At 38.3% G+C, this 25,171-nt stretch overlaps 1 protein-coding gene across 4 annotated transcripts in view; it reads left to right on the top strand.

The window, feature by feature from the left end:
- glrbb (glycine receptor, beta b) overlaps positions 1–24,928 on the top strand; it is a 57,626-nt gene extending 32,698 nt beyond the window's left edge. For 2 of the 4 annotated variants that reach the window (XM_044364141.1, XM_044364140.1), the window contains 10 exons: positions 1,484–1,622; positions 4,455–4,561; positions 6,035–6,102; positions 12,047–12,273; positions 13,894–13,976; positions 14,475–14,615; positions 17,220–17,372; positions 19,316–19,402; positions 20,843–21,135; positions 23,752–24,928. In XM_044364141.1, the coding sequence (XP_044220076.1) occupies positions 1,501–1,622; positions 4,455–4,561; positions 6,035–6,102; positions 12,047–12,273; positions 13,894–13,976; positions 14,475–14,615; positions 17,220–17,372; positions 19,316–19,402; positions 20,843–21,135; positions 23,752–24,048 (1,578 nt within the window). In that variant the 5' untranslated portion in view covers positions 1,484–1,500 and the 3' untranslated portion in view covers positions 24,049–24,928. Of the gene's footprint in view, positions 1–1,483; positions 1,623–4,454; positions 4,562–6,034; positions 6,103–12,046; positions 12,274–13,893; positions 13,977–14,474; positions 14,616–17,219; positions 17,373–19,176; positions 19,262–19,315; positions 19,403–20,842; positions 21,136–23,751 lie in introns of those variants that run through there. The other 2 variants (XM_044364142.1, XM_044364143.1) reach the window with 2 other exon arrangements.
- Positions 24,929–25,171: the final 243 nt, after the last annotated feature.

Genomic DNA, 25,171 nt, shown 5'->3' on the forward strand with positions numbered 1-25,171 from the left:
AATTGGGCATTGCTTTGCTATTAAGGGGTCACAAGCAAAAAGGTTTGGGAATCATTGTCATGTGCTGTATGTTCAAGCAGTGATCTTGTTGTATGCATTCTAGTTTTGGACCCCTTCTCTGCTTCTTCTTCTGTTCCTTCTTATCAGGGAGACTAGAGCAGAAGGTCAGAGATAGGAGTTCTCATATAGAGAAATGCTGGAAGGAACATGACAATAGTTGGTCTAATAAGAAACGCTTTCCAAGAAATGTGTTTGGTTGCCAAGTTATACATTCATCATCGTTTCAGCTGGTGCCACCAGATCTGTGTTGGTCAACGTTGACATATGTTGGCTATTCTGTCCTCTAGAATGGGGACACCAACCAACATCCTGTTTTGTAGGAATTTTTCCAAATCGATGAAATGATGTTGACTTTGTTCAGGTGAGGCAAGGTGTTTGCATGGAGACAAAAGGCGCTGAACAACAGTGGAAGTGATTTCCGCCGGAGAATATGATGATCAATGTGTAGGCGGGGAGCAGACAGGGAGTTACTGGGCCAAGACAATGAGAAAGAGAGGGAGAGCATCTCTGTCTAGACAATAAACTGCTTCAGTTAATATACAGTTGTGCTGGCAGGGCGAGGGATGAGACTGTTGGCTTTGCTGTTGGTCTCAGTGTCCCAATGCAATGAAAGGGCAATGCTGTTCTAGATGGGGAATGAATCACACAGGTACTATGGCTGCTAGCTGATTAATGACCCCTATCAAGGAATGCAAAAATGCACTGCCTGTTTGTAGAACTGTTCATTTATATACGTATAGTTGTGTTAGCTTTAGACCTGGATTTGAATTTTCTATCAGAAAGATTTATGGTAAACACATGGCACCATATTATCTCCTACATTTTAGTATTTGTGGCGTAAGAGGTGATTGAAGACCACACCTGTCATACTGTAGATCAAATCAAATGATACAATTTATAAATATCATGATACACAAGTGCAGAGATAGCAAAGAGAATCTACAGCTGCATAAAGAAACAGCATTATTAAGCCTTTTTTTCTGCTGGTTCTAAACTGAAGAAGAGGGTATTTCAGCTAAAATTTATTTCAGCCATCGTTTAGAGGTCACATTCACCTGACAAGTCTTGAATGACCATCGTTATTCAGGTGCATTACTCCACTGATTAGATTTATGCTTGAACTTGCTCTTCTTGATTAAACCATGTCAGATTGATTAATTTACATTTCAGACATTTACTGTATGTGACGCGAATCCAGAGCAAATGAGAATACATCGCATCAGGAATGCAAGGGCCAAAGTCACGGCGTTCAGGAAATAGATTAAGTACTCCTACTCCCATCTCCCATGCACTTTTGCCTAGATTTGTTGAATGTGAAAAGAAAACAATTCAGTTTGGTTTGTTAAATTGGATGCCATTAAGCTTGAGTGATTTCTTATGGCGTCTTCTCTTTATTTAAACTGTTTATTTTTATCCTCCACAGGCTCAACTCACACCAGAATGGGCATTAAGAAACTCGCCGTCTTTCTCCTGGTTCTCTGTCTTTGTCTAGAGGGAGGATCTGCCAAAGAAAAAGGAACAAAGAAGGGAAAGAAGAAAGGGAAGCAGGTTTACTGTCCATCGTAAGTATGGAGTAAACATCACGCAGGCTGTCTTACAGTACAACATAACATACAGTATGCACTTTGTGTAGCATTTATTGCCAAGAGTTAGTGCAGTAAAGACACAACATGATGATGTGATGAATTAATTTCACTTTACAGTGTCAGGGTGGCTCTCTGCTCAAAATATATATATATACTAGTTTTGTGTAAAAAGGCTACTCCAGCAGTGTAGCGTTCTTCTCTCATAAAGCTGTACTTCTCACAAGAGATAGATTAAAGAAAGAATGGTCAAAATTGATGCTGCAGAGGGTGAGGCATCCTGACTACCATTCCCACAACGCAGCCAATAACATATTTTCATTCATCAGTGGCTGGGACCATGCATGTATTAAACTCAGTATCATGTTCCAAGATGGTGCCCCATTCATTCCTGTGAGAGTTGCTTAGTGGACGCATACGCAAAAATATTTTTCAGACTTCTGAGGTCCCTGCAGCATCACTAGAGTCCTTCTCTGTCCGAGCAGGTAGCGAGTATATGTGTTACAGACTTCCTCTGGCTTTGCTGGCTGACTTCTTGCAGGCTCTGTGCACATATACATGGCATACAATAATTTAATGACACAGTTCTTCTAGACTTAATTGGACAGGTCAAATTTTGAGCATACAAAGAGTAATAAGAATTTTTCTGATTTTTAGAAAAAAGTATAAACCTTTTTACAGCCAGTGTATGTCACATGATCCTGCAATACAGAGTGGTCACTACATCAAAATTGCCTCACAACCCTGGGACCCTGGAAACTCAGGTTTTCAGTTATAAATTTGTAGTTTTCAAGCCCAAGCCGAGATAACCGTGATGCCATCACTGGGGTTATTTTCCTGCAGAGCCACAGAAGACATTATACAACTTTCTAATATAGTATTTCCAATACGTATTCAGTTAAAAGATAAACTAAAAAAACCTGTCTATTTGACACCTGATGGATCTAACTTCCCAGTACCATATTTTATCAGACCTTATCACTTGCTTTACTGCAAAGCCTCTACAATACAGTCCATTTGGACCAATGGACATTCCAGAAATGAAAAGCAAACACACCAAAAGCATGCTGTGTTCAAAACACTGAACACTTACAATGTAACATGTTAGAAATGCGACATCTTTCTTGTAGCAACACTGATGCTATCTTGGCCATTACCGAGCACTTCTTTGCTCACTCTTTGCCAGCTGGCTGCAGCTCTCTGATAGCGGATGCCACTGTAAAGAAGCGCGAGATAAATAAATAAGTTTTCAGGGAAGTTGTTGGGTCACGGATAGACTAAAGAAATAAATAATTTACATTTCCCATAGCAGAATGAGCGTCAATATGTCCTGACATGCCTTTGGAGTGTCCATTAGCCCTCGGTATTGGAAAGCTGCACCCACTGCTTCCTTAAATGGTAACAAATGTCTTGACAATGAAACTTTTTGAAATGTGGGAGAAACTGTTTGATGTAGTCCCAGTATTGGCAAGTGTAAGCTGTATGACATATTTCGTGTTTAGTGCTGCAGATGCCTTTGTGGATCAAGGGAACCACTTGGTTCCAGTTTAGCTGTTGTGCTGGAGGTTGTCAGAATGGTCTGTTAAAAGAGAGAAAAAAAGGGGTTTAGTGGATGGGAATTATGTGTTTCACTTTGATCAGGGGAACCGCAGAACGTACACACACTGCACAGCATTCCTGTGGAGCACTTTAACTCGTCCTCAGTGCATGATAAGGTTTACATAATGATATGTAAAGTGCTTTAAGGAGGGGAAATTCTTTGGCAGGAGAATTCATTGCCACCCACAGGGAGGCTTTAAGTTTCTCCTTTCTCTCCTGCCAGATCCTGTTCTCCCCTTCCTTCTCTCTGTCCCATTGTTTTTTCATCAGTCAACCTCAGAAAACAAATGCTGTTTGACTGAACATCTTTGAAAGTCACCACTTTATATTATGGTGGTAATTTTCAGTCGACAGCTGTTTTTTGCTATTTTGCAGGATGGTTGAGGGGGAAAACTTCACTTTGGTTTCAAGAAAATGTAGAAATACTTTATGTCTTGACAAAATCAATTATACTCATACCCCCACAGAATGATTGACTACATTTTTTGAAATATTTTTCTCAGGGCAAATAAAAATAAATCTGGAGAAAATAGGGTGAAATAATTTCTGTTGTCATTTGCAAACAACAAAATTCAAGTGCCGTTTTCTTGCTAGTAGAATGATTTACTTCACCTTACTTTACTAAAACTGCTAACTTATCCAATACTTTGATTTATGACCAAATAGCCTACATGCAAATCTAATTAAGCTTTAGCTGTACTTTGTGTTTAGTACTAATTAGTAATTGTTAGCATGATGCCACGTTAATCTACGATGGTGAACTTATAAATGATAAATAAACATTACCTGCTAATTACCTGCATGTTAGCATGGTCCCTGTGAGCATGATAGCATACAGATGTCAGCATTTGCAATCTTAGCAATGATTAATACATTTTTGCTGATATTTAGTCAAAAAATATCAAAAAATCATAAAAAATCTTTTATGTAATTGTCCTTGAAGGTTGAAAGAAATGTCCTCTATCTGCATCCCTCCCCAGTTATGATCTGGAAACTTCTCAGAATAGCACCACATCATATCTTCACTCACATTGCCTGGGTGGTCCAAATCCTAAAAGCTAATTTAATCCCTAACTGGTAGCTCTCTCGAGTTATAGTTTAATCAAAGAGTATACAGTGTAGAAGTGGGAGTGCTGTGCATCTGCACATCTGTCAGGAATTTGACCTGTTAATGTAATCGTGCCTACAATTCCCTGTCTTCTTTGTTTGCAGACAGCTGTCATCTGAGGATCTGGCCCGAGTCCCTGCAAATTCAACCAGTAACATCTTGAACAGGTTACTGATCAGCTATGATCCCAGAATAAGGCCCAACTTCAAAGGCAAGCCTGTTTCTCTCTTCATCTGTCTCTGTCTATTTTTAATTTACATTTTTGCAGCAGTGGTGTCATGCTAATTACAGAAACGAATATACTGTGAATATGTACCTCCAGATTTCTCTGCAGAATCTAGTGCTGGAACAGGTATCTGCATAAATGGTGCTTGAGACATTAATAAAAAATATATTCCCTGGTATGCATACACCTGCATATATCACATACTATGACACGGTTACATTAAGCTGATGTTCTCGGGTTGACTGTCTTTTCTCAAAGACAGTTCAACATGTTATTGATTTGTGCTCACATGCTGTTATGGGGATGAAATCTGTGACTTAAGACAGCCTCAAATCTTAATAAAAGACAACATAAAAGGTGAATATTTATATTAGAATTTTTGGCGCAGGAAATTACATTTCATATTCCATTAACCTTATTACTTGAGATTAAGCATAAATATTGAAATACAGGCACAGAAAAGCAAATCTCTGCCTCTAACATCCGTCACTTCAATGCCCACCAAGTATCCATCTTTACAGTGTTTACAGTGTACTGTGAATGTCACACTGTAGGGAGTACCAGCCTCCAGTCTCACAGAAACTGCAATAAAAATAACAAAGAGGTGACTGGTTGCCTCCACGTCTGACTGATGGTCTTACCAGTCTTCAGGTGGATCCTCTGATAGTTTCCATCCTTTGGCACTTGGCAGCAGGAGAAGTATCTGGGACCTGGTGTTTGATGTGTTGTGAGCAGAATCAGTTCCCTGTCTGACTGCCTGTGACTGGTCCAGGGGCCAAACATCTGCTCTTGATTTCAGGGTGGGCTGAAATCTCCCCATCCATTAACATCCATGTCATGATCTCCCAAACTTCATCCTAAACCGTGCCTTGTGCATTACTTTACCCAGGCCTATAAAACAGTGAGCTGCTTTTATATGCCATGTAGAGAATTTTAATCTAACACCAAAAGTGAATATTAATTAGTTTGCTTGGTTTCATAGCTGCGTGGAAGATGTGAGCTATATGTGCCTCCATATTATGTTTATTAATTTTGCGAATTGCTTAATAGAATTTATCCTGTGAAACTCCTGAGCCTCTAAGGAAACACCTCAAAGGAAATCATTTATTCAAAGCAGGGTGAGCAGTCTGCATTTGTCAAGGATTTTATTAGTTTATGCAAAAGGAGAGAGAGATGCCAGTATATATGTTTACAGCATTAGCCTATTGGAGGGATAGAATGCGTATGAGAGAGCATTTGAATTACTTTGCAATGTTGATAAAGTCTTTTACGAATCCTGATCAATAATGAAATCTATTTAATCACCAGGAACAATATGTATTGATGTAAAAATAAAGACTTACAGGGTTTTTCAAAACATATTGATACTGATTGTAAGCTATAAGCACACCGGTAAGTCAGTCTCATTGCACAGTGGACTCAATACTACAATTTCTTCTTCCCCCCTTTTAAATCCAGGAATTCCTGTGGAAGATAGAGTGAACATTTTCATCAACAGCTTTGGCTCGATCCAAGAAACAACTATGGTAAGAATTCACTTCAATTGCACCTTAGCCTGACAGTATTGATAATCAATATTTCTGCCAATCAGGAGCAGTGCTGAAAAGTGCTTTATCCTACAAGTTTTAGGAAGAATGCATGAGCATGTTTTCTAGACGGTATCAGATCATTTAGCAGTGAATCATTATGAAGACTGGGGGTTTTCATGCCTCATTTATCTGATGGCTTAATTGCTGATAAAGAAGTGCAGTTTGAATGCTAATGAACAGATTAAACTCAAGGACGGCACTGGGTCGACTCTCGATCACTTAGGAAACAATAAAGGGAACATTTCTGAAGGTTTCTAATAAGCTGTTTCTTACTGGTGTGTTTTATGTTAAAGCTGCTGGGAGGAGCCAATAAACATTAACAGTCTTTAAGTAAATATATTCAGTCATGTGACAAGGTAATTGTAATGAAGTGAGCGACAGAATTCAGACATTCTCTTGTTTCTATCCCATGAACTCGCCTCATCTGCAGTTTTACAGGTTGTTATTTGGAGAGTTTTATAGTTTGAACCTTTAACCCCATTGAAAAAAATGATTGCGCAGTAAAGATTTGTCATCTCCCACAAATCATGCAGACACTTCTTTCTCCAATAAGTAACTATATATTTCATCAAGCTTAATCTTTTTACAAGACAACAGTTTGAAAATTTTCCATTTAATTAGTGTAATGAAAGCGCTAGGGACATTTTTTTTATACTGTAATTTTCAGAGCACTACCAAAATGCATAAGCCATTCAGATTTTTCTTTTATTTCAAAAAGCAATTAGAGATACCAAAGAATCAACTTAATGTAATGATCATAACATGACACATTAATGACTATGTCTATTAATTACTATGGCCAATGAAATAAAATCAAATTGTCAAGTTGCAAAAGCTGTCATATTACTGTCTGCTAGCAGATTCCATTTCTTTTCAGCTGTGATTATACTGGCATGTTTTGGTCAGTGGAATTCATACCAGATAGAGAGGATTTAAAGTTGCTATGGTGAGCAGACACAACTCGCTCTTCAAAGCAACAGCTAAACAAATAATCATAATAACACACACAATACAAAAAGACTTCAGAAGGTTCAGAAGGCAAACATGCATACTATGTAACCTAGTTTCCTGCTTCCAACCGCAAGCATCACATTTTTTAAAAAAAACTGTGACTACGGTTGTCATGGTGTTAACTATTGCCATGACAACGAAGGTTGCCTAACTTTAAAGACATAGTAACTTTAACCCACACCACGTTTCTAGTGATCATTTTAACCCAAACCACGATCTTTCAGTAACCCCCCTAACCAAGTGGTTTTTGTGCCTAAACCTAACCAAATCTTAACCACAGCATCGTTAAACCATAAAACATCATTATTTTTACAGACAAATTATGTTGTGCTGCTGATTACTGCTAGTAGAGGTGCCATATTACAAAACGCTCCTAACGTACACGTATGTACTTTTCACGCCTAGGCGAGGTAAAACATGACACTGACAGGGGGGGCTGGCTGTTGTATTACATGCTTCAGCATGATATCGGGTTGGTGTTGCATCTTAGGTGCAATTCACTTTTTGAAGTTTGAACAATTTAAATTTTCATAGAATATATTGCTAACTGAAGTTAGCACCATAGTTATAATTATAGTTATAGTTATCGTTATAGTTTGGCTAAAATTTTAGACTTATTCTCCCACAGTCCTTTTGCAGGTTTGGACAGTGTCTCAGTCCAAAGCAGTGATTAATATCATACAATACTTCACTTCATGAGGAGCGACTCTGTAAACAAAGCCTTAGCTCACATATTCTGAAGTTTGAGCTGCATGAAAATCTACTCTTGAATAACTTTTTTTGGCTGTAGATCAGTAGAATTTGTTCTCTTATAAAATCCACCGGTGGAGGTGGAGATGCTCTCACAAGGATTAATTATTGACCGATTAGAATGGCATGGTGAAAGTGAAAAATCTTTCAAATTCAAAGAATATGGGGGTGGTTTTGGAGGGTTGGGTTGAGTTGGAACTGATTAAAACAAAAAAGAGGAAAAGAAGAGAAAAGAAGAAATGAATCAAAGGGAATGTAATGAAAGAGCAGGAAGAGGGGGAGACAGAATGACGGTTGAGGAAAAAGAAAAGAAAGCTGAGACAACAAGAAGAAAATAAGTGACAGGGGTGACAGAAAGTCAGCAAGTGGTTGAAGTTATAAGGATCCAGGGAGGAGGGAATATAGAGATAGAATAAGAGAAAGGGAGAAAGAGGGAGGTAAATACATGAAGTACAGGTTAAAGAGAGGGGGGAGATGAATAAGGAGACTGAAGATGAGAAAGATGAAGGACGGTTTAAAAAACAAATGAAAAAGATACACGGAAAAAAGGTGAAGAGACAGAGGAGGAAGTATAACAGGACAAAGTTAGAGAAATTAGCAAAATCAGTGAAGAGTGCAGAAGATGGGAGAATAACGATGTAGTATGGAGAGATGAGGAACAAGAAAGAGCCAAGACAGAGACAGAAAAAGAGAGATGAGACACTCCCAGATGGCAACTTCTGTCTTCCCATCCCCCTGGACGCCCAGTGAAAGACAGGAAGAGAATGAAAGTTAGCGAATCAAAGAGGAGAAAGAAGAGACAGCTGGTCACCTCTCCCCCTCAATTTATCACTCTGTGGGGTATCTGATGTCAGGAAACCCTCTCTCATCATTTACACCTCCCCCGGCCAAACACCACCACGCATCCACTGTAGTTAACACATCTATTTTCACTTTAAGATTGTATTCATCAGGAGAGGATGACTAATTTGGTGTTGTGAGATGATACGAAAGGCATCTGTGTTTTCCTGTGCGAGATTTCCTTGTTGTGTTGAGTTAAATCTCTCTGGGATCGAATGCAGTACTGGCAGCTTGATAGTGAGCCAACAAGAAGATATATTTCCTTGTCTGGTTTTCAGAAAGGTGAAGGTGTGGGAATTGGCCTGTGTCTCTATCAGACAGAGAAGAGCCAGCAGTAGCTGTTCGTGCTGTCGCTTGAGGACTAGTTGGAAGCTGGAGTCTGAAATTAGGTTGTATAGGAATGATGGCTTGCCTTCCAAAATTAGATATCAACAATTTGACCACTGCTCTCAGAAAAAAAATGTTTACTGGCATGGGAAATATAGCACATTCTGGTTTACAGCTGAATTTATAAACCATCGTAAGACCTCTGTGTATAAAACTGTGCAAGCAGAGTTTTTGAAATAGTTTGTGCTTTTCCATAATGAGTGAGTAAGAAAGCCTTTCATATGGTTTTCTGTCTCCCGGAGGTTGTGCATCAACATGTATAACAGCACATTACAAGGATTCATCATGCATTGCTAAGGTATCATCTTCTCTGCTTTTCTGCCAGGAAAATAATCTGTGCATTTAAGTTGTTCTGTACAATGTATCTTGCATGTGTACAGGATGATATTTGGTTTATTATAACAAATGTAGTATATTGAACAATTGCACAATACTGAGCTTAGCTTTTTGAATTTCCATGAAAGGTAAAAATGGCCTTGAGAGTTCAAAGAATGCCTCAGGGTTCAGAATAGTTTTGATTGTACAAACAGCTGTAGAAGAGTTGATTTTGGCTTAGTGTGTGTGTTGTTTTGGTCCCGAGGCAGGGTTTTAGTGTGAAAAGTGTCTTACTGTCTAAACAGCAGGAAGGAAGAAGGACGGAAAGAGTTCCATTCTAATTGTTCACAGTATTACTGTGTATATAAAGAAATACACAGACAGTCCATTTGTGTGTCCACTGGTGTGCAGCCGCATGGTTTAGATGAAGATACCACAGTGCTGGAAAAAAGAAAATCACATAACCAATGTACTTTCATTGAGAACAGATGTTCTATATAACTACATTCAGGTCAGTTGGCTGTCTATAAGTATCAAACCTGGCAGTAGCTGAAATATTTTCCAGTTAGAATATATTTTGTCAGCAAACCAGCGGAAACTTAGTAAAATAAAAAGGGTATATGCCAGAATTGGCTCTGCTCACTCAGTCTAGTTGTAGCTAAAATATATGATAATAATAATGGTGACAAAAACACAAACTTTTTCTGTAAAAGAATAGTCAGTGAGCATGGGTCATTGAGTTTTTTTGTTATTATTTGTTATTTGGCATTTTGCCTCATTAGATCAGTTACAGTAGAAATCCTGACCGGAAACCAAAAGGGAGTGAAAGGTGACTTTTTAGTTAGTTGCCAAAGTTGGAAGTGCAGATCATGACAGAATAGACAGCTATAAAGTGATGAAGACAATTTCCTGAGAATCACACTTTGGAAAACCCCTCACAAATTTATTTTTGTGTCATTTACATGAGCCAGCAGTTGGCAAGACTCAACCACAGACATACTGTAACAGACATGTGTAACGGTCATGGAAGTAAAGCAGTCTGACTTGGGTCAGCAGATGTTACTGGAATTTATGCTTCTATATGTTTGGACACCTCATCGATTATTTCATATGATTTACCAGACAATGGCTTCCACTCTCAATTGAGTTCAGAGAACTCCACCAATTTTACACACCAAAGTCGGTTTACAGGTCTTGTGGAGTACTACTGCATATGTTAAAAAAAGTTGTTTTGTAGCTCCAGAGAGAGCTGCATGAAGTCTGATTAATTGATTGAAGTGGTTTGGGCTGAAGACTACCAGTTTGAAAATGAAAAAAATCGAGGGGTTTGGGGTTAGAAAGAAGTGAGCTTACCCAACGTTTGTAGACTGTTCCTCATATCCACTTAAGGCTTGTGGCTCGAGGCTACATTAGTTGCTACTCGCATAACACACCTCAATCTGTGGAGTTGATTGAATTGTGGGTAATGTAGGCACCAGGTTTTAATAATATCCGTGGTTCTGCTCTATCCTATTAAAAAAAACTGTAAAAAACTGTCCATCGTGAATCACACAATGTTATAAGAGTGCAATGTGAAATCAGTAGAGTACTCTTTTAAACAGGAGCAATAACTAACACATATGATTACTCCAGTTCCATTATTTGCATTGTTATAGTTTAAGAGTACATCCTCTGTGTACATGATCTGTCTCTGATATCTGTGGTGATAGTTAGTAGTGGCGGTGGTGGTGGGGTCATGGTCCATCATGGGTCCTACTGCTGGTGTCACAAGAGGCTATGAAACCACTGGGTTCTCAGTATATGAAACAATAGAGCCATTTTAAATATTTAAACACAAGTGCAGAACATTAAGCGAAAACACATTTAGCAGAGGCAAAACGAGGCTCTTGCATGAAAAACATAGAAAATAACAAAGGCAACCAATATAATAAAATCTGTGAATAATGAAGGGATGGAAGGTAGAAATTAAACAGGAAAACACCACAAACACACTCACACATACAGCTGGTATTTTGGCGGCTTTATTTGACATGTCATCCATCTTCACTTTCAGCATTAATAGTCCCTCCTAACACCTGGTCCCAGAACAGCTTGAGGCACGCCATCAAAACAGGCACAAAAAAAAAAATGTCTTAAGGCCTCAAAGACTCATACTTTCCCACTTTCCCACCAACCGTAGTGTAGAAGTTTCACATATAAGCTCATTAATGAGGTATTTGCCATATCATATGTTGCTGTATTGATAACATTTGACCGTTGGACTGTGCAGTTCCCTGCATGTTGACTGTCTTAAATGTATTTGTCATGAGTGTTTTCAGCACAGCTGTAGAATTTCACTCAGCACATTGAAGTGGTCTGGATGTTTGCTTTGAGAAACTGAGTTTAGAAAATCTAAAAATGTGCGAAATGTTAACCTGTTAACAGGGTTGAACTTCCATATGTTGAAAAAAGTGAGTGAACTGTGTAGAAAACACATAGCAGAATGGTAAAGGTGTGAGCTAACAGTAAAACAAATGTTCACGTCAATACAATACAAAACATTTACCATGTTTGTGCTTGTCTGGTTTGAACCTAACAGGATTACAGAGTCAACATCTTCTTGCGACAGCGCTGGAATGACCCCAGGCTGAAGCTGCCACAGGACTTCAAGTCTGATTCTCTCACTGTTGATCCCAAGATGTTCAAATGTCTCTGGAAACCTGACCTGTTCTTTGCAAACGAAAAGAGTGCAAACTTTCACGACGTTACCCAGGAGAACATTCTCCTTTTCATCTTCCGTAATGGAGATGTCCTCATCAGTATGAGGTAATAATGTGTAATTCTCTTTTTCGATTGTCTTCTCTGACTGGTAATTTGCAGGTAATATTAAACTACATGCCATGCAAAGATATCACTTGTGTAAGAGATTGGAGGATAGACCTTTTTCCCAGCTTGTAGAATGTTTGCAATGTTTAAATATTGCAAAGTTAATCAAAGGGGACATACCATGCTTTTTGTGATTTCCTGTTAAATTTGTATTGTTATGAGGTCAGATGTCTATGTTAAATATGGTCAAAGTTAAGTTATGTATGTAAAATACTCCCTGCAAGTCAAAAGCCCAAGATTCAGCCTGCTCTGAAGGCTTCGTTTACAAGTTACCTGTTCAGCCGTCTGTTCCATAGCCTTTGTTGCTAAGGTTGTTCCATGGGTTGTTCACCTTGTCCAGTGGCATATTTTGGATTGGATTCAGGCTCAAACATGTAAGAATGCATTTGAGAAGTTAATATTTCGATTGAAGAATGAGAAAAAGAAGCAAAATCCAACTACTTCTGTTTGTTTACTTAGCCTTTGGAAGTCTGACAAGGGGCAGCTTCCGATAGCTGACCAATCAGAATAGAGTGGGCTCAGCAACAGGGGGACCTTAAATGAGGAGTTTTTTTGAACTGTAAATCATGTGAAGTTATTCCAGTAGGGACCCAGAATATAAATATAGACCTGGAAATATTCATGATATGTCCCCTGTAAAAGTTTAATCAAATATTTCCCCCAAATAAGGTTGTTTCAGCAGTTATTTTATTGCTCCAGGAAAATGTAACCTCACTCTGAGAGTGTCTGATGTCTAATAAAAAAATAAGCAATAAACTGCAAAAATTGTTATAGAGAAACAATTGACTAATCAGAGTTTTTTAGGTGGGATCAGGAATGGGGATGTCATCATCCGACATACCTCATTACATTTATGATTCACACAGCTGTACAAGTTGTTTTAACTAGACTTACAGAAATAACAACTCTTTAATAAACATATTTCTTTGACATATTAAAAACATTAAGTTAACTGCTCCTGTCAACTGCTACCATAGCTTCCATGTCAACTGAGAATTATGTTGGTGGAATGGATACACCACTCGCTACTGATTGATTAGGGTAAAACAAAACTAAATAACCCCCATCTGAACAAATAATCATCAAACATGAAGATGATGTCAGGCTGAATGAATGAAGAGCCAAATTTGCAATGATTATTTTAATCCTGTTAGGAAGTTAGGGTAAGCTTTTTCCTTGTTTGCAATGATTCCCTTGTTTTTCTTTTTCTTATCGCAGAATATTATGAGACAGTCGATATGCATAGCATTTAAAAAAAGGAAAACCAAACAGTTTATATTTCAACAGGATTGTGCAAAGTTGGGGATACAACTGCACTGTTGTGTTAGGTGTCAGATATAATCCTTCTGATTTGTCTGTAATTTTGAGTGTATCATTGTTTATCCTGTGCACATTCAGTACAAGACAAACGGGCGTAATATTGTAAACTATGAAATGGCCAGATAATACTAGTGTCATGAAAAAAGCTTCCTGTGTGAGCATAAGTGGATATATGAGGGTAACAAAAAACAGTATATATATAAAAAAAAGAAAACTGAATTCTTTTTCTTCCGCCTCCAGGTTGTCCATCACACTGTCTTGCCCACTGGACCTGACGTTGTTCCCTATGGACACACAGAGGTGTAAAATGCAACTTGAAAGCTGTGAGTTTGCCTGAAATAACATAACCTTACATCTGTTAACACATATTCTTGTTGGTATTTGGGAGATTCAGTATTTATGAGTTGGGAATATATTTGTTTTTTTTTTATATAAATGTGTTGTTTTGGCATAAATGGGAGCTTTTTGTTTGTGTTTAGGAGCCAGTTTCACTTAGAGAAGTGGAATAAATCATCATATTTTATCGTCGTGAAAGTCTGACAACTAATTGAGCTTGACTGTGGTTATTGCATCTTGTTTACAAAGCAGTTAAGACCAAATAAGCAGAATAACTTCAAGCAGTTTCCCTCCAATGCCAAACCCAACAGCTGAGACATATAGCTTTCTGCATGTCTTTATGCATTTACATTATATTTTTGTGCTCTGAATGTATGTTTATTTGTATTATGGACATATATTGTATGTGTATGCATTCATTTTAGCATTCATAATTGTGGTTTAAACACTGCATATGTGTATTTGTGTAACTTTTGTTCATCCAGTTGGCTACACCACAGATGACCTGCAGTTCATGTGGCAGACAGGAGACCCGGTGCAAATGGACGCCATCGCTCTGCCACAATTTGATATCAGACAAGAAGATATTGATTATGGGAACTGCACCAAATACTATGCAGGAACAGGTATTGTTACAGTTAAAAATCTCAGACTTCAATTTTCTCAAAAAGCAAGTTAGAAAAATGCTTATTAGTAAGGAAAGTAGGGAAAAGTAAGGGTAAGGAAAGTAAGGAAAAAACAAAATGTTTTTTTATTCAGCTTTGATGTCAACCATGTCTAAAAAAAGTTTTGATTTCATTGATGTTCATCTTTGGGCTTTCTCTTCATCCATTTATTAATTATTCTCTCTGATTTTTTTTTTCTCAGCTCAAAGCTATAGTATTCTCTTTAAATTTAGACACCAAAAGTATGTTTATGTTCCTCATTCTTCCCCTGATTATGATTAAAAAATATTTTCATATTTTCACTCTTTTAAGTTTCTTTTGTTTGTAATGAAAGCTTGGAAATTGCCCATCAGGTGATGATTGGGCACACTAATTTGATCATTATCTTGTCTGGTAATTATTGTGAATTGACTTCTAGAGGGACCTTCTCTTTGAGTTGTGTAGTGATGGATTGTTTTGCTGCTGGCTGCAGTCCTCATACTGGTGGTGTGATAGGCTAAAAGTGTTATAAGTTCCCAGTAAGTGAAATCACACAAGGATGATAGGTCTTTTTGTTAAGGCAAGATTAGTTGGGTTCTGTTGATTGAAAGATTAAATCTTTCAGATCCTTAGCAGCAGCAAGCTTCAACTGAATAAGGTATATGACTATATTTTTTTCTGGCAAAGGCAGAAAGATTATATCAACGTCATCCTGCCTACAATACTGTAAAGATGGGCAGTGGATTTTTTTTGCAATGTGGAGATTCACAATCTTTTAACATGAAGAGAAGAGATGTGCATGTGATGCGTTACTCTCTGCTCCTGTCCAAATTAACTGATAACTGTTAGAACAAAAAAACAAAACCAAACAAAAAGGCACTGAATGAACATCACTGATAGTGGAAACTGTGAATTATATATATTGACATTGACTGATGTGACCAACAACTTTCATTTGGGTTGCATCTTGGCCAATACCCAATCCGCTCACTAAGGTTAGTATCTGTGCTGATAGCAACCCTCAGTAAGGCTGGTATGGGGTTGGATTTTACTCATGTTTAAGTAAAAAACATGAATACAAGAGGTAACACATGGAATAAAACCTTGACAAATTAAGTTCAGTTGTTCAAGTTGAAGTCAAATGTATGCACCTTTTCAACACTACTCTTTAGTTACTTCTTTAATGTCTTGTTCTTTGATTGTCCAGAGGCACATGTTACTTTTTGCAGTGTAAAATTTTTTCAAATTTTGTGTGGCTACATGGTAATTTCCAAGCTTTTTGGTGGACGTAGATGTACAACAACTCATAAAGACTTATGTACGATATGTCGCACTGTCTAACATATTTGGTGTTTTCCCAGGATGCTGACAAGACTAAAAATACTCGATTTTCCTATAATAAAATGAAGAAAAACTACAAATAAGGTCCTGGTACTGCACCACACACATAATTGGACCAATGTGAATACAAAACAACACTCGCCATGAGATGGAAAATCTCTATCAGCCAACAGAGCTGGTATGACCTCAGTGCTCTCACACTTGGGAGGCACACTGCTGGCAATGAGTCAGCCTTTTAACAGGTTGCCATGGCAACCTGGCAAGACACAAAGATCACCTCTGTGTACGATTGGTTTGAGCCTGCTCTGCGACACAGGCAGCCCTTATATGCTGTGTAAAACTCACCCAGAGATCCCTGGGCTAGTTAAATATTACTGCAGCCCATCTACTCCACCATCCCATTGGACCTACCGACCAGCCTCAAAGGGCAGAAATACAACACTGCTGTAGGAGGTCTGAAGTGTATAGATGCTTATTCCATACTGGGTTAAGCCCAACTAATGGAGACCATACCTCCTACAGAGATGGATCGGTTAAAATTGATCATTTATGAGTAGAAATCTATGTGGTACTGTTAAGAAGAATAATCTGTCTCTCTGTTAAAAGACAGATCTGGTTCTTCTGCATAGTTGGCGCGTTTTCAATAGGATCAGTGCATTTTGGGATGCTGCCCTGAGTGCTCAAACAGGTCTCAGCTATAATAAAAGTAGCTGTTATGTTGTTAAAGTCCTTATGCCCATTGACCTTTTGCTTTCTCTATTACTAATGGTGCACACAGCTGTGCTTTGCTTTGTGCTTGGGAAACAGGAGGTCAATCAGATAGAAGACTTAACTTGGCTTCTGTCAATCCTTTCCACTAAATGCCTAATGTGGATTTAATAGACCAAGTCAGTATAGGGCCATTTCTTCCAACACTGTTGTGTTCCAATTCAGCAATTGGATCCACCTACTGTAAGTTCACATTTCTAGACTGAATAAGTCATAATGGGCCAAATGGATCAAGATGGTCTTAAGGCACCATTAGTTTTGGACTCTACAAGGTTAGACTGTCACATCAGGGGAGGAGGTACCTAGCCTTAAGTTCCTATGGAGACCCACTCATGGGTTGTGTCTTAGAGGATCCAGCCACTGAATTGGGACACATCTACCTTGTGTATGATGCCAGTATTTTGTCCTGCCAGGCAAACTGTGTTTCTGAATGTAGTTATTTAACTATTTTTGACCATTGTTTCCTTTTTGATGCAGGGTACTACACTTGCGTAGAGGTTATCTTCACCCTAAGGCGACAGGTCGGCTTCTACATGATGGGCGTTTACGCCCCCACACTGCTTATCGTAGTCCTTTCCTGGCTGTCCTTCTGGATCAACCCTGATGCGAGTGCCGCCAGGGTCCCTTTGGGTAGGGTTTTATTTTGAGTCTATTGATTAATTCTGCCATCTTCCACTGACATTTACCAATACACGATCTGTAAATACCCCCTGTGCTGTTCAACCAGGTTGATTGCATGGTTGGATGTTATGTCAAAAATGTGAATGGGTGAGAGTCTGTTATTGAGGTAATTAGGCGTTAAAACTCCTACTGTGAAGGATTTAAGATTGTGGTAGAGCAAATAGAAACATGGATTTCTATTGTTTTAGGGATCACTGACATTATGGCCCCAATCATTTCCAGCATGACATCATCAATCACTTTGACACCACCACTTTATCTATTAAGCATGGGCCTATGTCCAGTGTTCTTTATGCGATAAATCACTGAATACAGCTGTAATTGACAGATGGGACACACAGCAGTGGTCCTTTGGGTGCAAGTAGCTCTTTTCTAGTGTAAAACTAAAACTAAAATCCTTCAAAATTTTGTTGGTTGGCTTTTGGTTATATGTTGTTGGAGAAACCAAGATATAAACCAGGTCTCATAGGTTTGATTTCCACATCTGTCCTCGATCTTCCAACTTATTAAGTCACATTAAATTACCTAAATGTCTAAAATCTAAAATATTACCCCACCTCATTTAGTTTTCTAGCCTGACACTCAGTTTCCTAGCCTGCCTAGTGAACTCTGGTGTGATGCCTGCTTAGCCATATACACAGATTTCCACAGCCATCACAAATGAGATTTTCCAGGACGTCTTCTGAAGTAAAATCAAGTTTAAAACATGCCAGGTATAAAGCTGAGATGATGGTAGGAGCCAAGTACAGGCACTTGAGTTTCTGGTAAATGCTTATAGTAATAAGTTTGGACAACAAGGGCTGCTCAGGAGACAGAGAGAACTGGGAGACACTAGCTTGCCAACGAGGCATACCTGATCCCTATTAACCCAATTAATGAAGGGGTGTGCTGAGCCACATGAAGAGCAATGCTGTTACTACAAACCGGGGAAGCACACAATTTGCCTGTATCCTGAAGAAGAACCAGATTGCTAGACTGGGCCCTGAGGGGGACAAGAGAATGGCTCAGTATTGGTGATCAATTTATGTTGTGTTTCTGTTTACTTTCTGAATAAATCACAGGGAAGATCTATCTCTACTGTCTGTCTTCCTGGTTCACATCCTCATTGTTCACCTTTTGTTCACCACTTTTTCTATGGTTCAGAATATCACAATTTCTATCATACTAGTTACCAAACATAGTATTGGAGCTACAGTATGTCCCAAAACAGGATACTTTCTAACTGATTATTTGGACATTTACTCTCTGACTAATGAGAAAAAAGAGATTTTTAGTATTTTTTCATGTAAACACATGTTTACATATAAACAAACTGGCTGATTTAGTTAAGCTTTAATGAGTATCACTCTCACTAGAGCCCAATTGAATTTATTTGTATGGTCTACATATTTAAGTATGTGCTACATACTGTACATTTTTGTAGAACCAGGATGAGAATTTTCTAATTCAGCTCCCCTGAAGTACATTTCTTTTTGACATTTTTAACAAAAACAAACAAAAAAGGTCAGGGGCTTTATGCAAACAAAACATTCATCTCACACAAGGAGAATAGATGTATTGTACCAGATTTAGCTACTAGCTAAATCAGGTACAATACTCTGTTCTGTGTACAGTTTAATACTTTCAAATACACATATGCAAACACTGCACATGGTGGAATTTAAGAAAGATATTAACAATTCAGACAAAGCTTGTATTTCCTGGAAATGTGCCCAGTCCATCTCCTACTTTTTCCTTTCCCTCCATAATGCAGCCTAGGTGTGATATGTCAGTGTCACCTATTTGGAGTATCGCATGGACACCCCTGTGTGTGCAGGGCTGCATGGACACGATAATCCATTGTTATCCCACTCCAGTCGTCCACTGCCTCCTTTTCTCCATCCTCCCTCCAGTTGTTTATCACCACTTTCATCCCATCATCACATCACATCTCCTCCTGGAAGCCTTCTCTGACTTCTTTCTAAATGGGATCAGTCCAGGTCAGTCAACACCCAGGTGTGGGACTACTCTCATTTATTGCTCTGTGTGGTTGTGTGTCTGTGTGAGCTTTTATGTGTGTTTGTGTGGCCATGTACATATATATTTTCATGTATGCACAATGTGTTTCTTTCCACAAATGGAATGTGTATGTAAGAGTACAAATTTGGTTTTATTATTACATTACAGAAATAACATATGTTTTTTTCTGTGTGAAAAGGGTACTTATGTTCATTTTGTACATGCAGCTGAGTGTGTCATTGGGGAACCAGACAAACAAAGCTGTTGTATCTCCATATTTCATGTGTGTTGTTAAATAATGAGTGGGCTTCTAGTATGACAATGCTCCCTTTCAAAGTAACTTCAAATCCCATGAGGAAAGAGCAGTTTGATTAGAAATCCTGAACCCTGTTTGAACTCTTCCTTGATGAGTGACCATAATGAGGCTGGAAGGTGAAACCCATCGGTCATTTTAATGTATTTATTGTCTCTCTGAAGAAGCATTACATTAATGGAAGGGGAGTGATGCCCGTTAATGATGTTTAGAATCCCCTCCTAAGGGTCGGTGCAATTATTTTTGCTCTTGCCTGAAAGAAGTGCTACTGTGGAGGGGGAATCTCTAATGTGCAATCCTGTTGGCTATCAGAGATAAATTAAAAAAAAATAAAAAATTAAATTACCCTGTCATCAGAGGTTGCCTGAGTTCTTGGAGTCGTCCTAATAAAAGAAGTAAAGGAACGACAGAAACCCTGCTTGGGTGTGAGCATTTTGGTATAGCTTTTGTTCTGATTTGGAGATTAGTTTGTTCAGTATTTTGTGCATTGAAGGGAAAATGCATCAGATTTTTGTGTCAACAATAGGTGGTTCAAATCCTTGTCCTTATTGGGGAAAAAACATGTAGAACACACAAGGAAGAGGCAACTCTTTGAAATACTCAATCATATTGCTATGTAGGGATGGGTATTGATCCCCAATACATTTTTGGTACTGGCCGAAATAGGTCTGTAGCATCAAATATCAAAGACTGTCACATACAGATGTTGGCATTAAATGCCTGGTCAGATTTGTTGTCTTGTTTACTTATTCTTTTCATCAGATAGTAGATTTAATCATAATTTTTTGCCAATTCTAGCTGGTAATTTACATAGGCAAAGTTCTTCTGTGGCTGTTTGTTTTGAAAAAATAGCATTTGAGAAGTTTTGCTTCTTTTGTTGAATGAAAAAGGGATTTTTAAAAATAAATAAAAGAAAAAAAACTCAGATAGTGACAAAAGTATAAAAAAACTGCAGTTGCACTATGCAGGATGGAATTACGGGAAGTGTAGAAATGAATCATGCATATCAGAAAAGTTGCAATTTCGATTGTTTTGTTTTTCCTCTTACATCCAACTCCCTCTCACTTTTTCTGACTGACAAGGTTACCTGTCTCCCCTCTCCTTGTAGGCATCCTCTCTGTGCTCTCTCTGTCCTCTGAGTGCACGTCCTTGGCTTCAGAGCTGCCCAAGGTGTCCTACGTCAAGGCCATCGACATCTGGCTCATCGCTTGCCTGCTGTTCGGTTTCGCCTCGCTGGTGGAGTATGCTGTGGTTCAAGTGATGCTCAACAGCCCGAAGCGCATCGAGGCCGAGAAGGCCAAGATAGCATCGAAGGAGAAGGCTGTGGGAAAGAGCCCCGCTGCTAAGAACAACACGCTCAACGGGACCGGGGGGACACCGCTTCATGTCAGCACCTTGCATGTCAGTGCATCTGGTTTGATAACTTGAGTTTGTTTGTTTGGGTGTGTGTTTGTCCGTGTTTATTTGTCACATGAGTTACTAGGTGAGTGAAAACTTCAAGCTAACTGACGTATTTTGTATTCAAAAGTCCCACACCTATCAGTATCCCTCTGAATGTAAAGAATGTACATACATCATATACACACTGCTGAAATCAGAGGAATTTACTTTCAGGCATAGCAGTTTGTCTGATGTGCATCAAGTTTAGGCATTCATAAATTATAAAAAAGAGAAAATATAATAGAAAGTGCTTTTCATAACTCTTTACGGATAAGTATTTTCTTTTGCATCAAAAATATTCCAGCTGATTGTTGTCTGCACCTTAAAGTGTTCAGTTAACAGCAGGACAGTGGAGTTGTGGTTCACCTGCAAAATGCCACTGGAATAGATACAGAACTTAGTGCAGCTCTGCTTGTATCCCTTACTAACACTTGTCATCATATCAGTAATTTAAACCTGCATCTTATTTGCTTATTTACTACAGCGTCTTACAGAGCTCAAGTGGGAACTATTTATCACTCAAAAGTACCTGGACTTGCCCTGATCTCAAGCCTGTAGATTTAATTTTATGGTGTAGATCATTACAACCTTTATCATTATATGCTCTATTTAAACAAATAGCTACTAGCTGAGGGCACATCGACACACTTACCTAATCTTGTTATTCCTAAATCTGATTCTTATGCAGTGGTGTGAACAAATAAACACAAAACTTTTTAAAGATAACTAATGATATGACAGCAAGCGTCAGCCTCCACAGAGTTTCTTCATTAAGAGTCACCCTGCAGACTCCTCTCAAATTAGTACATGTATATTGCAGTGTGACCAATGAAATGCAAGCATAGACATTAGTGGGACAGACATTAAAGGTAGATTGGGTATCCGAAATTGCTTCCTCCTGTTTGGTGCCCCTCCTGCTGGTGGCGCCCTAGTTTGTCTTTGCCTAAAAAAATCCTGCATAGAGATCTAATCTAAATGCAAAACAGGGAAATCCAATCATTAATCAAAATTGGCATTGTATCCAACACGCACATACACACAGCTCAGTCAGGACTCAAGTATGATACTCACATGAACATCAGGCACGCAGTATGTTGTATGGGTCTTCCAATTGTACGCCTAATTGAAATTAATTTACCTCCGAGTCTCCGTTAGTCCGGACCACATTTGGTTTGAGAGGATTACATTATTCCATTGAGGTTTAATGGGTTTCCTTGTCAAAACCAAATCAAAATAATGAAGCTTTAATGAGCTTAATGACTTCAATGAGTAAGCATCCATAGTCTGATTAGATCCTGTTCACCCCGCAGGCCTTTAGGGAAGTTGATGAAAGGGATTTTTTGGATGACATTAAACTACATCCTTTTGCAGATTGTTTTTTATAAACACATGTTGTCCGCTGAGATTGCACATAGAGGGTGTAGAGGGGTTGCAGGACCCCAGATGAGAGCAGCCATATTAGGCAACATTCTGGAGCTCAAAGTTAATCTAATTTTGGCTCCAAAGATATTTCTTTTTTCTCTTAAAATAACAGTAGTTTTGATTTACCAGCATGGGTTCTGTCCAAACTTAAGGATCAAACAGCTCCTTTACTGAGTTTGTGAGTGAAGTCTGTTTTCATTCGGATGCAGCCATCCTATCCAACAGCCTCATTTAAATGCTCCTCTCAGTTTAGATGAAACCTGCAGTATGGATGTGACATGTAAGAGACAACATAGCTACTGTATACATACATGACGCTTTTTATGTGTCAGTCAAACAGACAGCAGTCAGAGAATATGGAACATGCAGTTGTTTTTTTGCCAATCAGGAATGTCAGAAATGTTTTATATGAAGATTTGTGCAGTTTGATCATCCCCCCATACATCGAGTTATACATCCATCCAGTATACAACATACATACAGTATATACATATGCAGCAGACGTACAGAGAGGTATAGAGAGAGGACAAAAGGTATTGGATGTGACGTGAAGACCAGAAATGAATGCCAACGTTTCTGTGCCATTCTGAGATGTAGGATGGTGTCATTACCAGTCAAAAGGTTTTTGGCTCATTTAAAGATGCAGTACTTTTCCACAATTTCTGTCTTTTCCAAATTTGCGTGTGTAGATTGGAATAATTGATTAACTTTTAAAACTGTTTGCGTGATTAACTATATGTAGATAAAAAGAGAATAGAAGATTTTGTGGGCTGAAATTTGCATAGTGACAAGGAAGAGAAGGAAATTTATATTTGATCATTTTATTTTACATATGTATGTCAATCTACTATAGAAATTAGTTACAATAAAGTTAAAAAAAAACAAACAAAACACTATATTTAATCATTATTTTTTGAATTTGCTTTGTAGTATGGAATAATATTTGTGAGACCGTCTATCCTTCTATCCTCTGTCGTCTGTAATGTTGGTCCTGTTGCTCAGTCGGTCAGTTTTAAACCAGCAGCGCTCTCACACCATTAGTCAAATCTTATCTTGGCTGATATGTTCCTGATGGATAAATACATATTCAAATGAAATGCTGCAGAATTTAATAACCAGTTCTATTTTTCCCCATGTTGCTCTCTTTGCATCCAGGTGGCAGAGACTCGCTGTAAGAAGGTGTGCACCTCTAAATCAGATCTACGGACCAACGATTTCAGCATTGTGGGCTCACTCCCACGGGACTTTGAGCTGTCGAACTTTGACTGCTACGGGAAGCCCATTGATACCGGCAGTGGTCACGGCAAATCCCAGGCCAAGAACAACAAGAAACCTCCTCCTCCGAAACCCGTCATCCCATCTGCTGCCAAAAGAGTCGACCTGTACGCCCGAGCCCTTTTCCCTTTCTCCTTCCTCTTCTTCAATGTTATTTATTGGTCCATATATTTGTGATTATCTTGAAATCATCTTCTATCATTAACACCTCACTTCACTCCCACGAGTGCTTTATTAATCAGCTCACATTTGAAAGGTTGAAAGTGAACTTTGAGAAATGTGAAACATACTCATGCAAAATGATTGCTGAGATGAAGGTAAAACTACTATGTATTATTATAATTATTACATTTACCTTAACATAAAGATAGTTAAGTATCATTCATCTGTGTATTAAATAATGATCAAAACTTTATCTTTCTTTACCTAAAATGGATATATTGCATCTTGTATTGAAATACTTTATTTATTGATAATGGTACTTGAGAGGTTAATACAGGATTGCAGATATAACTGTTGTGATGAATCGTATGTAAACAAATCCACAAAGATTGAATGAGCAACAACCAAGCAGAAGATGCACAGATCTATAAAAGAGCATTTGTAAATTGATATTTGATTTTTTTTTTTTTTTTTTTTTGCCCTTGCTGAGTGGGAGTCTACCCACAAGTTAAATGAGTTAAAACATTTTATTTAAGCTTAAATGCAAAGTGTAACATTGTAATTACCTTGCATGTTAAAAAAAATGCATGTATATGAAGATAAAATATAAATATATATAAAGTATTTATTAGATTTTATTAATCTTATAATTTGCTCTTGAGAAGATACTGTAGGTGGATATGTCAAACACTCTGTTCCTGTCTAGATGGTCATGTGACACTGCCACTCCTTGAACAATTGTAATGTTTTACACTTCCCACCTGTAGCGTGTGTAAATGGGTCACTAGTAAGCTGTGACCATGTGTTTGTGAAATTTACAAGCAAAGAAAAATAAGGAAATTACTTTTCACCATGTGATGTGATTAAAAATGAACACACTGATTTGAATTCTTAATCACTGTATGTCATTTTTTGTGACCATAAATGGCAAGAAGGCAGCTATGAAGTTTGGATTCTCACTCAAACTGCAGCTTTCTAACGTGCATCTGCATTTTTGTTCCTGTAGGGACTTAAAAAAGGGACGACAATGTCTGTATCTCCAGCTTCTCCCCTTTACACTGCCGACATGTATCCTGCACATCACACAACAACACAGCTGTTTCTTCCACCGAGGCTTGACCTCTCCTAATCTGCCAAA

The sequence above is a fragment of the Thunnus albacares genome, chromosome 10 (assembly GCF_914725855.1).
Source record: "Thunnus albacares chromosome 10, fThuAlb1.1, whole genome shotgun sequence".
NCBI lineage: Eukaryota > Metazoa > Chordata > Actinopteri > Scombriformes > Scombridae > Thunnus > Thunnus albacares.